Below are 16,210 nucleotides of genomic sequence, written 5' to 3'. Positions count from 1 at the left end.
ATTCTAATTCTTTCGTCTCTTGTAAGTAATTTTATAGTTGTTGATTTTCCATTTTGATATGAACCAAAAATAGTAACAAAAACAACTGGTTTTCCTTTTGCCTTCATTACAGCTGCATAAAAGGCCTCAGGAATTACTTCAAATTTTATTGTTTTTCCTTTCTCGTCTTTAATTCCTCTTGTTGTCTCCATGACTCAACAACTTTGAGCCTGGCATTTTTTTGAAAACTGGCAATTTTTTGCAACTAAATCTAGTACAATTATTAATGCATATATACATCTCAAATCAGATCAACAAATTTATAGATATTTAAACTCATTTAAATAACAAAAAATTTATAATTAAAAATATTTTATTTGATTTTTTTTTAAATCCGAAAGACGTCTTTCGGCTATTCTGAAAATTGTGAGGAAACGATCGGAAAACCGATATACATTATTGCAAGTTATTAACTCATTAACGGTCTTCAAGGTTCCTTGCATGGATGGAGCCAGTGCTGAACAGACTCTCATGTAATGAAAATTCTATTAGAGATGAAGCAATGAATTTCATTACCAAACTCAAAAGCGAAAACTATGAACAGTATTTAAATCAATTGGTCGATGTTATTAGAAGAAAAAAAGATTCATTAGCAATCAATCATGCATTTATTCTTTTATATCAAGAAGTTGAAAAAGGATTTCATAATATTGAATTTTGTAAAGGAATAATTAATGATTGTATTTTATATATGGATCTTGGTATCAATAATTTATCTAGAGCAGCCTCCATTTTACTTGGTATGGTTTTAGGAGTTTTAGTTAGGAGTAATATTTATCCTCAAGCAATTGAAGAAATATGGAAAATCACATCAGAAAAAAATGATTTTTTTCTGCATAATTTATTAACATCATTTAGTATAATGCTTCAATCTACAATGTTAAACAAAACGCAGTCATTATTTTTATTCCATACATTAATTCAATATCTCTTAAATCCAAATTTCACATCTGATATTTTACTCACGTTGCAAAATATGTCTGAAAATATTATTGAAGCAGTTCCCATTGAAGAGAGGCAATCTTTTCTTGAATGTCTTCTTCAACTTACCACACATCCAAATTTTCAAATTCAATGTTTAAATGTTTGGCATCGCTTTTCACGAGTTTCATTTCCTTTTATTAAACCAGTCATACTCTTATTACTTTCGATAACCAAGGACATCCTAGCAACATCTGACAATGAGGAACTACTTATTACATCTCTTCGACTCACTAAATCGATCGTAAACCGCCAAATCAAAACAAATCAATTTTTTCTAAACTTTACAGTTTTTGACACTTTTTTTCCACATATATTACGAATTCTTTCTGTTATCCCTTCTACAGAACCTAATTCACCTGAAGATTGGAATCCACATCTTGCTTCTATTTCATTATTATTTGTATTTTCACAAGCATTTCCAGATCATTCATCGACAATTTTTTTACCATTAATTTCCAATTATTCACAAAGTAACAATTCTACTTTTTTAGAAATATCAATAATTTTATTACATATATTATTAAAATTATCTGATAAATTACCACCTATCGAATTTGTAATCACATTTTTGCAAAATTGTATTAATAATTCTAACGTTCGAATTCGAAATTTAGCGTTAAGTACAATATCATCCATAAGTAAGAAAGAAGAATATTCGAATCATTTACTTAAATTCATTCCACAATTTATATCTATCTTAGAAAATGATCATCCATTTAATGTTATTCTTTCGTTACGAATTCTTTCTAAGTTATCAATTGTTGAAGGATTTCCTTATAATGAAATATTTCCAATATTTTATATTATGTTTCATTCGACTAATTTTTTAATTGTTTCTGTTTCATTTGATTCATTTTTTAATATTGTTCAGCATATTGATAATATTGGTATAGTTCATATATTAATCGAACCAACAATTAAATTAATGGAAGAATCATTTGTTAATCATTTGTTGTTAACATTTCAAGATGAAATATTTGAGTTAATGAATTTGATTTTATCGAAAGTTACAATTTCGGCAATTGAATATTTACCAGTTATATATAATTTATATATCAAGAATATACAAAGTTATTGTTTATTACCAATTTGTTCATTAGCAAAATATTATAACATCGAAATCCAAAATTATATGAATCAAATTGTTATAATTTTGGAAAATTTTATTGTTAATGATAGTAATGATTTAAGAACTTTGTTGTCTTGTTATTCATTACTTTCTTGCTCAATATATTTTCGTCCTTTTGTTCATCAAGTTACAAAGAAATTGTTCGAGATGATCAACAAATTAAATGACCAATATGATTTAGATAATATAATAATAACTTTTGTCTCTTTTTTTGAGTATCATTCAGAAGTAATGTGTGAATTTGTGCCGTTTTTTGCTGAGTTATTAAATGTGGAAAATATGAAATTAAGAAATTCGGTAAATGTAATAGAAGTAAAAATTGAAAATTGGATCGATTTAACAAAATGCGTTTTAAATTGTGGTTTTGTTGATGTGCTTCAAATCGCTTTTTCGTTGTTGGATATCGTTTATAGAAATGTGTTGGATTATTTTGACGTGATCGATTCTTCTTTTACTTTGGTTTCGTGTATAGCAAAAATAAATTTCGAAAGTTTAATCGATTTCGAAGAACAATCAAACGCTGTAACTTGGATATTGGAAAAAGCAGTGGAATATGCTGATTTACACGAACAAGCAACTCTATTTATAGATGAATTGTATAAAATAAGTAACGAGGAAACTATTGAATAAAATTTATATATAGATTTTTTAAATATTTTTAAAAAGATAACACAAAACTCTTTTATGTTTGTGCAAGAATATGAATTAATTTGTTATGGAATTTTGCATAATGTTTGAAAAATATTTTGGAAATATGTATATAAGATATGGTTCTAGCGTTAAATTTATTTACTATTTTTCTTGCATTGTTCACGAGAAAAATGAATAATTAATTTTAAAACAATTTAATCAAATCATACGCTTCAAACTCTATAGAGAGCATTGCATGTTTAAAAATATACTATAGTTAAAACACATGATATACCATTGAGAATTTGAGAAAATAAATTTTTTTGGAAACTTCAACGAAACTTTTTACATCTCTTTTTTCCCATATGGGAGATTTATTTTGTATTTTTCGATATGGCAAAGGTTCATAAGCGAAAGCTTCTGAGTTTGGAAAGTGATCTGAGAAATGATAAAGCTGTTGTTAAATTCTTGTTTCAAAATGATCGAACCGAACTTCCTTTTTATGTTCAAATGTTTAACCTAAAAGACCCATCTGTGGGCAAAATACTTTCTTTCCACCTTGTTCTGCTTTTAGGTCCATGTGGAAATATTTATAAGGATGAAAGAGAATTTGAAGCCAACAACAAATTTAAATTAGCGCCAGAACTACTTTCTTCAAAAGCTGGTTCTCCTGCTTTTTCGGGAAAACTGATTTTTTTTCACAAATTCCAAGTGCAATTATTAATGGGAAAATAACTTCAGTTAAAACGGATACAATTATAGGAACTAAATTCATACATATAGTTATTAATTGTTTTGGATTCGAATTTGACTTGTTTGCTAAAGATGGTAATCTACCAGAAGCAAAAGTTGGATACATAATCAGTGGCATGTTTTATGTTTATGGCAAAGAAATATTTGAAGCAAATGCTTCAGCAGACTGAATACGAAAATAAATCAAAAATTATCTTTTTATATTTATAGTAAGTTATATATTTTGATCAGATATTTTTGTGTATAATATCACGATATATGTTCACTTATTGGATATATATATATAATCTTATTTTTTTAGGTGTTTTATAATTGGAACCCATCTTACAACAATTTTTGACAAGGAAATGATCTGACTGTTCACAATTTTGAATTAATTAATTTCATTGCTCAAAATTTCAATGTTAAAAACCGTTAATAAGTGCAAACAAATGGACGAAAAAGAAAGAAGGCCGCTAAAGATCATCTTAGTAGGATCAAGCGGCGTTGGCAAAACTTCTCTGATAAATACATTTTTTGAGCAACCATATGAAACTGAAACACAACCTACTGTTGCTCCTGCATTTTGTAGTACTACTGTTGAAGTCTCAGATCAATCTAAAGTTGAACTTCATATTTGGGATACAGCAGGCCAAGAAAGATTTCAATCTATTGGTGGAATGTTTTATCGTGATTCTGATATTGCTTTTATATGTTTTGATTATGATTCCAAAGACACAATACCAAGTTGGATCTCACGAGTTCGCCAACAAGTACCAGAGTGCATAATTTTCCTTGTTCTGACAAAAGAGGATTTATTGACGTCAGAACAAAGATCAGAAATTTTAAATGATTCTGATGTAATGGTACAAAACAATAAAGCACATTCATTATTCCTAACATCGGCATCTACGAAAAATGGAGTTGTACCGTTATTTAACGCTGCAGCAGAATGTGTTTTCCAGATACTCACGTCAGCGCAACCAATTACAGTTGACGTTACGAAAAAGGACGATGGAGGGAATGGTAAAAAATGCAAATGTTAACATTAACAGAATAAACAAAATTAGCTGCATTTCTTTTTCAAAAATAATTTGTAAAGTTTATTAACAGCATTTGTCACTTTTTCATTTGAGAAATGGGAACTGAAATATCTTTATGCTACATTGTTTTTCAATTTTGTTGAGCCTTTGCTGATGATCCGGAGCTATAATACTCAACACAAATCCACCATTTATGTCCCATTCTATTATACTAATTTTGTTTTGATATTGGGAAACAGTTTTCGGAAGTCCGCAAAAAATTACAGCCGATATTTGCTTAAAAGGTGCATCTGGTAAAGGGTCAGTTGATATTAATATGTTCGATTTACCTGATAAGAAATTTCGCAAATTCTTTTGAAATATATTTTGTGGAAGACTATTAGAAATGAATGAAGAGTTAATGTTAATGCTCATAAAGCTGTCTTTTATTGTTTCAGCATCTTTACTTTGGGTAACAAAAATAATAATTTTGCGATACTGAATATTCTGGATAATGCGTAAAAGACATGGAAGTTTGCTCTGTTTAAAATCGGCTTGTTTGGTTAAAATGTAATAATGAGAAATATTTTTAAAAATTGATTGGGAATTGTTGGATTTTGGTGGAGAAACGTTTGGCTTATTGCTTGGTTTGGTTGTTCCAGTTAATATGATTTGATTTGTATTACAAATCTGTTGGCTTAAAATCATTATTTGTTGACTTAAATTCTTGACGTGACTTAGAAGGTTGCTGACTTGGATATTTAATCTTGCAACTTGCTGGTTAAGAAGTGCTATTTGATTTATGTCAACTCCCTGTTGATTTGTGCAAGATATTTGTTGAATTGGATAAATTACTTGTTGGTTTTGATAAAGATTTTGGAGGCCTGGATTCAGCGTTTGTTGATTTGGATTAATTCCTTGATAATTTGGATTCATCGTTTGTTGATTTGGATCAATTCCTTGATAGTTTGGATTCATCGTTTGTTGATTTTGATCAATTCGAAAATTTGAATTCTGCTTTGATTGCTTTGGATTAATTCCTTGATGGTTTGCATTCATTTTTAAAAATGTGATATCATGTAAGCTTTAGAAAAGTAATGATTGCTGTCATACTTAGTAATGTTAACGGTCGACTTAAAATTGACTAAGTCTGTTAAATGACATTATAAAATAACGTTTGGCTTACGGCCGTTTGTACTTATGAGACCGTTTATGAAATTTGTGGTCAACCAAAAACATTAGAAAAAATCATGACTGAGATCCACAGAATACGCTTTTTCGATTACGTTCCATCACCAATTGTCTCTATTTCCATTAATGAAGCCCATGATACATTAGCAGTTGGTCGTTCGAATGGAATTCTTGAACTGTGGAATATCAAAGAAAACTCATATTGCATTGCCTCATTTGAAGTCGCAGTTAGCAATGACTTGAAAGGTATAACATTTTGCAAATTTGAAGGCAAAGATGTAATTGCTGTTGCAACTTTATCAGGACAATTATCCATTTTTGATGCCGAGCGATGCGTTTCTCTTGGGTATGCAGGGTATGGCGGTAGCATTTTTGCCATTGCCACTAATCACAGTCAAAATCTCATAGCAGTTGCCTGTGGTGATCAAAAAGTCATTCGTATTTTCAGCACAGATAATGGCCTAGAACTTATCCGCACATCAGAGCCTTTAGACTCAACAGTCATTTCTGTATGCTTTGATAATGATGATAATATTTATTCAGGAAATGTCACTGGGAAAATATGTAAAATCGACACAAAGACAGGTGCCATTATTGCAATCTTCAACGTTCCCAATAATTCACCCAATGATCATATTAGTATTTGGGCAATTACACCATTATCATTTAATAATAATCTTTTTGCCACTGGCGATTCTACAGGAACACTTCGTATATGGGATTCATTAACAGCCACCATCACAGATGAATTTGTTTCACATCAAGCCCCAATCTATTGTATTGTATCTAACAAAAAAATTCTTTGGGCGTCAGGTGTTGATCCTACAGTTGTCCAATTTTCATATAATCCACGTACTAAGCAATGGGTTCAAACCAGTTTATCACGTAACCATACACATGATGTTGTTTCCTTAGTTTTTGATGGCCATAACTATGTCATAAGTGCCTCGAACGATGCGACTTTTTGTGTGCGTCGTAATTTAATTTATCCTCATCAAAAGAGTCCAGCAGTATCATCAGCAATTCGATCTGATGACAATGAAATAATAGTTGCTGGAGGCTTTGGTAAGACACTTACTGTCTGGAAACTTGATGGCAATGAAGGGAAACTTGAATTAACATTAAAAACGGCAGAAGATGGCGTTCAAATTAATACTGTTGCAGTATCTTTAGATGGTAAAAAGATATCATATTCAGCAAATAATACACGAGAGTTAATATATAATAATGACAAATGGTCATTTGCAGAAAATATTTATGAAGCAGCAACAGTATTACGATATTCACCCACAGGAGTTTTATATTATGGAACAATCGGAGGTTATATACATAGAGAAGATGGGAAATCATTTAATATTGGATTTCCAATTTTTAGGATTTCATTTTCTACAAAAGATAATATTATTTGTGTTGGAGGATTAAAACGAATTTTTGTTCTCGATAATGAATTAAATAACATAATAAATGTTTTACCAATGTTTGAAACACCTTTCTCAACATTCGAATTCCAACCAGGTTATAATCGAATATTGGTGAGTAATGGAGGGAAAAAGATGTTAGTGATAAATGTTAAAAACAATAAAGTTAAGCCAAGGAAAATTACAAAGTTCGGAGTGAAAGGTTATGTTTCAGCAAATGGTATTTCATTTAATAGAGAAAGCCCAACGAAAGTATTACAATATTCTTCCGCAAGAGCTTTGATTAGAGATTATAAAGGACTAGAAAAAGGAGCATATAAATTACCTTATTATGATATTTTATACGCAGAATATTTAAGTAATGACAAAATCGTAATATTCGAAAAGCCTTGGATATTCATGATGAGTGATTTACCAATCCAAGATGTATTCAGAGCAAAAAGATTCTTATCACACAACGAAGATCAACTTTATCGTTTTTAATCTTAAAATATATATATTTTTTAAATCATAATAAAAAGATTTTTAATAATTTTTGAAATTGTTTTTAGCCGTAATATGAATTCAAAAAGTAAATTTGGTTATGTAGAAAAAAAAAGGAATGAAATCTCATGTGAAAAATGTATTTTTCATGTGATATTTCTTCGAAACGTTTATTAATGAAAGATATTGCAAATCTCATTAATCAAATTAATTCATTAAAACCAATCAATGGAGAAATACCAAATGATTGGAATAGAATTCAAAATCAGCTCGAAAATATTAATCCTCAATTTTCTAATGAAACAAATCTTATTTCATCAATTGTCGCATTTTCTTCTTTATTAAACCATCAAAATGCTACTAGGATATTAGAAAATTGTTATTCATTTGGTATTGGTAGATCACATTCTTTATTTTATGCATCCTTAGCACTTGAATATGAACATCAAAGTAATTTTATAACTTCTTTTGATATTTATGATACAGGAAAAAAGTTTGGTGCTGAGCCCGCTGTGTTTCTTGAAATGAAATTTAATGATTTTCGTAATAGAATGCAAAAACGATTTTCTCTTCAAAAATCTTTTAGTCTTGGTGAACTCGAAGGTCTTACATACACTTTTAATAATGGAATGATTACATGTATTAACACAAAAAATAAAACTCCATCAATTCCAAAACATGATTTATCATCACTTATTGGTCATAATGGATTTTCATTATCTCCAATCCAATCACCAAATGTAAGCGGTACTAGAAACGATCGTTTTCAACCCGGTTATGATCCATCTTTACTTCTTGATCAAGATGGAAATGAATGTTCATTTGAAGAAGCTCGTCTTCGTTCTATAGGAATAGACTTTGTAGCACGTAGGCTTGCACAAACGGAAGTTCAACTTCCACCGAAATCCAAACGTGTTCCATTACAAGAAATTAAAAAGTCATCACCGATTTCCAAGCCTCAATTTGGTTTTCCAGAACCTGAGCTTCCTCCCAAACGTAACCGTACTCCATTACAAGAAATCCGGAAAGAACCACCATCAATGCCAGGACCATTTGATTTACCAGATGAAAAGCCACGGTCCATTCTTAAGAAGCCAGATCAAAGAGGTCATCAAGTCACTAACACAGTTACCTTTGGCAACAAGTCAGCTGAGAAAGGGCCCACCCAAAAGCGGAGGGTCCCCACCCCAACGATAAAGAAAACGTTAGCTATCGGCGAGCGGTTAATGTTCGGCGGGCGCCATTATAATATTGTTCAACAACTTGGTAATTCCGCATTCTTATGTGAAAATAATACTTCTTCCTTTGTTTTGAAACAAAACCCATTAGAATTACAACCATTTAATCCACAACATTATTATTTATTTTTAGTTAAGATTCCATCTGTTGAAGAATATTATGTAACTAAGTATCTTAAATATGGTACATTTCAAGACGTTATTACATTTAGTCATAGTAAACCACGTGGTTTTGATGAACCAACATCATTATTTTATCTGTATCAATTATTATTAATTCTAAATGACTTAGAACAAAACTTTGTATCACATTGTTATATTGATCCCGAGAACTTATTAAACAAGATACCAGCCAAAGAACTTCCAAAAGAATTTAATAATGATCCATCTTGGGAAGATGTTGGATTAATACTTTGTAGATGCGATAAACTTGTAGCACATGAAGGTAATATCGATCGTGAATCAGTTGGAAAGTTATATCATTTTTTATGTACCAAAAAAATGTTAAATAAATTGAATGAGTTCGACAAATGTCCAAAAAGATGGAATGAAAAGATTTGGAACGAAGTGTTTCGGATCTTGCAGACGCAACAGGATTTGAATAACTTGATAGAACTTATCAAAACAGAATTGAAGCAACCATCAAAAGGATTACAATTAAGAAGTTCATTGTCAAGAATTAATGTGTATTTGATGGAAAATCAAAAATAAAATTTGTATTTTTAATAAAAATAAATAATATATATCAATATTATTATTCTCATTTTATGTTTACTTCATGCACAATAATATTAATATATCACAATATTATAACACATCTGTTTAGAAATATTTAAATTTTTATATTTTAATGTTATTCATCAAAAAATTCAAAGGCAATTATATAAAAGGAAATTTCAAATATTTTTATTATTTATTTTAAAATTATTACAAGAGCTTATGTTACATATTTGAGCTAGCTCACAAATTGTATAAATTATAAAATAATCAAATGTATTTTCTTTCATTTAGCAGATTGGATTGAACTACAATTCAGATTAGAAGCATTGAACTACAATGGATCACTGCCAAGGCTGAGCAACATTCCTAATCAATATTATGGAAAATGCCACACAACATTTTTGATAAATGACAGCAAAATCAAAACCATTGTTCACATACTTAAGAATTTAAAGATATCAAATAGTATAAAATTATTTTAAGGTTTATTAATTATCTTAGAATATTAAGACTATTGAGAGAATCACCATCAGAATGCATTCACCTATTCTGAAATTGTTACTCTCTGTCTCTGTTTCTTCTTCTGTTTCAGATACAGGTTGTGGTGTATTTGTTTCAGGCACTGGCGAAGCAGTGTTGGTGATTCTGAAGGTGTATAAGGTAAACATTCCATGATCGTTCCTTTATAAGTATTTAATGTGCCAATCGTTGGATTACCTTCATAAGTATCCAACACCATAATGAAATTTTTTTTTATACCGGTGAAACCATTTGTTCCTACGGTACTTGGTTCATTTGTACCATTATAATATATGCATTGAACTCTAATCTTCCTTTAAAGATAACTGTTTCTACTTAATGAAGTACATTGCAAAAATGCATTTTCATTTATATCTGTTATGCCAATTGGAAGTGTAAGGTTTAATAAAATCGAGCAACGTGCAAATGCACCACTTCCTATAGTAGCTAATACTTTGGGAAGTTTCAAGGTTACTAATGACTTACAATCAAGAAGTGCATTGGTATCTATTCCATCCTCAATACTATCTTTAATTGTTACACTCTTCAAATTTGTGCAACGCGCAAATGAACCAGGACCAATTCCTTTATGTACACTAATATCAACTGTTTCTAAAGAAGTACAATAAATAAATGCGTTTTATTGAATAGACCTAACATATTGATCAGAGCTTAAGGCTGTAAGTGATGTACATTGTGCAAACGCATTTTTCATTATATTAGCATACCTAAAGCTAGGTGTTATAGTTTTTGTTAATGAAGTGTATCCTTGGCACATGCTAGTTGTACAACCATTTAAGGTATAAAGTGAGGATAAAGGAAGAGAAATGCTGACTAATTTTGTACAGTTACAAAAAACATAGTCTCCAAAATATTTAACATGGTTATATTTAATTTATTGTAAGTAGGTGTTATTACAATACGCATGCGTATTAGTATCGACTTCACTTTTGAATCCAATTCATATGTGTCACTTTTAAAATAAAATACATAAACGGTCAATTCAATGACTGTTTAATGTGAAATGTTGGAATTAATAAATATCTTCTTTTAAAATAAAAAAGCCTAAAGTGGCATCAATGTAAGGTTTACTTTTTTACCTTAAAGTATTAAGGCCAAAGTCATAATTACCATTAAAATGGAATATGCAGCACCAGATTTGAATCCATTGCTATCTAGAAATTCTGATTTATTTGGAAAGCTTTCCTCTGATTTAGCTGTAGGTTGTTGGGTATTCGTTTCTGAAGGATCATATGTTGTTGTTGGCAATTCTGTAGGTAATCCTGTGGGCGATTCTGTTGGTAATCCTGTGGGCAATCCTGTTGGTAATTCTGTAGGTGATCCTGTTGGTTGCACACATTCATTAATTATTCCAACGTAGGTATTTAATCCTCCAATTGTAGAACTACCATTATATGTATTTAATACCATAATGTAAGATGTATTAACTCCAGAAAATGAGTCTTTTCCGGTGATTGGTTCTTTTGTACCATTATAATATATACAATGAAGTTTAGAACAATTTTTAAATGCATTATCTCCAATTTTCTTGACATTTTCTCCAATCATAACTGTTTCTAATGATGTACATTGTAGGAATGCACCTTCTTGTATATCCTCTAATTTATCAGGAAAAGTGATTTCCTTTAATGAAGAACAGTCAGTAAAAGCGTAAGGGAAGATTTGCTTCATTTCACCTGAAATAGATACATATTTCAAACTTGAGCAACTTTCAAATGCTCTATATGCAATTTCTTCACTAATATTCATAACAGCCGTTTCTAATGAAGTGCATTCAGCAAATGCATCACTACCAATATGAACGATGTTTGGAATATTTATTGTTTTCAATGCTGTACATTGGGAAAATGAATTACTGGATACATACTTGCAATGATCGAAATCAATTTCAGTTAATGAAACACATCCTTTACATACATATTTTGGGAATTTATCTATAGACTTTGGTAATGATATATTTTTTAATGAGGTACAACAATAAAAAGCATGTTCACCAATGGAAGTAATAGCATCATTCCATACAATTGTTTCTAAACAACTACAATTAGAAAATGCATATGTATATATATTTTTTACATTTGATGGTACTATGAATGTTCCTTCTGTTTTTCTCTTTGGATAAACGTATAATGTTTGAAGGTTTTTGCTGTATAAGACACCATCGTTATTATGATTTGTATAATCACTATTATTAGAACTTACTAAGAAAGATGTTTGATTTGTACATCCGAAAAATGCATTAAATATTATATTATTTATACTACTTGGAATTATAATTAATTGCATTGATTTGCAATTCATAAATGCATATTGTTCAATGGTTTTAACACCTTCTTGCAATGTAACATTCAAAATATTTCCCCAATTGGCAAAAGCATACGAAGTAATCGTTTCGATACCACTATTAATAACTAAAGATGTAACATAATATGGGTTGCTTTTGAAACTATTATAAAAATCATTGTAAGCATCTAAAGTAAGTTTACCATCATGAAAAGATGAATTATATGATTGAATGAAAAATAAAGGTAAAATAAATGGTATAACTTTAAATTGTTTTGATGTTAAACTGAACGAAAATATTTTGTTCGAAAAAAGTAAAAGGAAGGAAAGAAACAAAAGTGTAATAATGATTTTATCCTGTTTTGGAAAATATTCATTAAATACATTACTTATTTGTGTCGATTTAATGTTTTGATTATTAATATCAATAATACCTAAAGAGAAAGAGAAAGAAAACAGAAGAAACATGAGAATCATGTAGAAATAAATAATAATAGATATGAAGAGTTTTCCCTCTGTTAAGACAAAACCAGTTAGACAAGTTCCTTGAAGTTTTTGAAAGAAAAATGATTTAATTATAAAAATAGTAAATTTTGATGCCTTTATGATAACATTGCCCTGTTTAATAAAATAAAATTAGAAAGCCATGATCATATTATAAATTTTAGTAAAATATGTTGGATGTACATCCAAATTTATAAAATTTTATGATTAATGAAATTTAATTTGAATATATTTAATTCTACATTATTCAAAATATTTTGATAGAAAAATAAATTATAACATTTAATCGGAATTATAACGTTTTCTTATAAGATTAGAAAGGCTTTGAACGATAACACATCACTTTCGAGAAGCACGAAAAAACTTTTCTTGATTTGATTAATAATATAAAAATAAATTATCCAAGATAGTTTTAACAATGTAAGCTTTCTAATATTCGAACTTTACTTAAAAGCTTCACTAGAAAAATAAAAACAATTATTGTCAAAAAATTAACAATATATGTCAATTTATCTTTGCGTTCATGTTAGGCATGAACGAACTTTTTGTTCATTTTGAAGCGGAAGAACCATATTGTTTTCTACTCGAATTTGACTCTTTTGAACGTGAACTTATTTTAGACATCGTTGAATTTTCACTTAACAAATATAATATATTTTTTCAAAAAAAATTTTTCTCTTTCTGAAACTAAAATTTACATTATTAACAGTGAAGAAGAAGTAATAGAATGGAATGGCGATCAACTATATTTTAAAACTGGTGAAGAACTTATTATTAATTTACCAAGTTATGAAGATTCTTTTATTAAAACATCTGATACCATATTAGCCGAAAAACTTATTGAGGTAGGCCAAGACTATGAACATAAAAATGATATTCCTAATGCTTCCATTTTTTATTTAGTCACTTCGAATGGCATACCATTTTTTGCGAATATGATAAAGAACACCTATAATCCTGAACTTATTTCATTATCCAAGCAAATTATCTTAACAAAATATCCTGAGTATTATCAATATTATGAAAATTTACTATATAATCCCGAGCCTGATTATCTTGAGATGCTTAACATTCTTAATGAGCTTGATGGTTACACATATTTTCACAGTAAGCTCTTATATTCCATGGTCCAAACAATCAATAAATATCAGCCATATTTACTCTTACGGATTTTATTGAAATCCACGTTTTATAAGTATATACCAATTCCATGTGAAAACGAGCTCATATATAATGAGTTAAAATCCATCTTAAACACTGATATTAAAGCAGCAGTTATTCGTGAAATATCGGAATCATTTATAAAATATGGCCATATCAATAAAGGCCTTGAATTATATTATTCTAATAAAACATTCCAAAATTTATCGTTTTCTAATGCGCGTCGATATTTTTGGATCAAATTACTTGACCGCGATTTCAGTAAATTAAATTCATTATTAATAAAATTTTATCAAACAAACAAAAACATAACTATTGGCTCATTCCAATTAGGGAAATTAAGTCAATTATTATCTAACAGAATAAACAAAAAGAATTATTCCGGAAAATTATCGGATTTCCCACAAATTAAAACATTTGATCCTAAAATGAAAAACATTTTTTGTATAATAATAATAACTTTGTTGTTTCTTTTCTTGAGTGGTAATTATTCTGAGTTCGTGATAGCAAGTAGATTGATAGATATAATCGAATATCAATACTTCATCAAGGATTACCCTCCAATCGAATATCAACTTTACTTTGACGTGCTCATTCACTTTGGCTTCCCGATCAACGATAGGATGATAGACCATTCAATTTTGGCTATCGGCGATGAACAATGCGCTGAAACTGGATTGATGACACTTATCCATCCGATTCCAAATTTGTCCATTTGGAAGCTAAGAAAGAAAAAACATTGCTTCGAAAAAACTATTTTTTGGAATAGAGTGAAAGAAGCAAATGATAAATCTAAATCAATTTGTCTTTGTTTGGGTAAGTCTGATATGTTAAATACAATACCTAAACAAAGACAAAAGGATATAAATAACTTTAAATTTGAATATTTCATTGAGAGAATTGTGAATCTTTATATGGATGTGATGAATAAAATTCATAAGAAATATCCAAAATTAAATATTTTGGTATCTTTAATCCCTGAGGAAAATGTAGAAGGTTTGCAGCTTGATAAAAGTAACGCTTTTAATGTGCAATTAAGAAAAAAATTAACGGATTTTGTTAAAGTGTTTTAACATTAATGTTGTAAATTAATAAAAATATATTTATGATCATTTTGTTGAAAATATTTCTGAAAGTTATTTGAGAAAAAGACTATGATGTAATCATTTTTATTCATTTTTTACAAATTATTATTAACCTTATTTAATTTAATAATAAATTATGCTTCCCAAAAATGTAGCTGAAACAATATAATATTTCACACTTACTGTTTCCTATTTTTTTAAACAGTTATATGAAGTATATTTGGAATTCACACTCTGAGATTTCATAATTTATTACAGCTCGTTGCAATTGCTTTTATACATTGTGCAAAACTCAATATCTCAAAAAGTGACGCGTGCAAAAGTAAATCTCCTTTCCTCAAAACAAAGTAGCTAACCAGAGAAACAGAATAGCCAAAAAGTGACGTTTGCAAAACGGAATATCCCAATTGCAAAAGTAAATATACAAAAAAGTGACGCGTGCATAACAAAGTCGCTTGCAAAAAAAAATAAATATCCAATATTTGTGAATAAATATTAATGCACTTTTATTTAATCTCAAATTTTTATGTCACAAATGAATTCGTCTGCACAATCAACTTTAACAGATGATAAATACTGATGGGAGATAAATTTTATAAAGGAAAAATTGAATAAACAAACGCTAAGGTGAAAAATTCTTTTTGAAGTTTTATCATCATTTTTCCTTATTTTTATTACTGAATTTCAAATTACTCTCAAAATATTCAATCGAATATACATGTATAATGAAAAAATTTTTCTGCATATAAAATCAAAATCAGAATACTTCACACCCTTAAATAATACTTTGTATGCAACTGTATAATATGTTACGATATATCATTTGATTTACAACAGAGTTGCATGAATTTTTGAGTGATTAAAAAAGTGACGTATAATTTTTAAACCATTCAAATCCAGTCACAAAGTGATTCTGGTTATACAGTATGTAATAAAGCATAAAGAAGTGGAAATATTTCATTTGATAACTGCTTCACGAGACTTAATCTAAACTGAGTCCTATTCCTACGAACTTTTAGACAAAAGAGTAAAAAACAATTTATTTATTCAT

General features: G+C 29.0%; 4 protein-coding genes across 4 annotated transcripts; 3 read left to right on the top strand and 1 right to left on the bottom strand.

The window, feature by feature from the left end:
- Positions 1-3,966: 3,966 nt before the first annotated feature.
- Positions 3,967-4,560, top strand: GO595_005662 (small GTP-binding protein; the record flags this gene model as incomplete). Its single annotated transcript, XM_067918929.1, has 1 exon — positions 3,967-4,560. The coding sequence occupies one exon, from the start codon at positions 3,967-3,969 to the stop codon at positions 4,558-4,560; it is 594 nt and encodes a 197-aa protein (XP_067774157.1).
- A 1,226-nt stretch (positions 4,561-5,786) lies between these two features.
- On the top strand, positions 5,787-7,628 carry GO595_005661 (U3 small nucleolar RNA-associated protein 4-like; the record flags this gene model as incomplete). The annotated part of the gene is made up of 1 exon (XM_067918928.1): positions 5,787-7,628. One exon carries the CDS (start codon positions 5,787-5,789, stop codon positions 7,626-7,628), a length of 1,842 nt encoding a protein of 613 aa, XP_067774156.1.
- A 524-nt stretch (positions 7,629-8,152) lies between these two features.
- Positions 8,153-9,577, top strand: GO595_005660 (uncharacterized protein; the record flags this gene model as incomplete). Its single annotated transcript, XM_067918927.1, has 1 exon — positions 8,153-9,577. The coding sequence occupies one exon, from the start codon at positions 8,153-8,155 to the stop codon at positions 9,575-9,577; it is 1,425 nt and encodes a 474-aa protein (XP_067774155.1).
- Positions 9,578-11,206: 1,629 nt separating this feature from the next.
- Positions 11,207-11,797, bottom strand: GO595_005659 (leucine-rich repeat domain-containing protein; the record flags this gene model as incomplete). Its single annotated transcript, XM_067918926.1, has 1 exon — positions 11,207-11,797. The coding sequence occupies one exon, from the start codon at positions 11,795-11,797 to the stop codon at positions 11,207-11,209; it is 591 nt and encodes a 196-aa protein (XP_067774154.1).
- Between the last annotated feature and the right edge of the window lie 4,413 nt (positions 11,798-16,210).

The sequence above is a fragment of the Histomonas meleagridis genome (assembly GCF_020186115.1).
Source record: "Histomonas meleagridis strain 2922-C6/04-10x chromosome Unknown contig_37, whole genome shotgun sequence".
In the NCBI taxonomy this organism is placed as follows: Eukaryota; Parabasalia; order Tritrichomonadida; family Dientamoebidae; genus Histomonas; species Histomonas meleagridis.
This window is presented reverse-complemented; position numbering and strand designations above follow the sequence as displayed.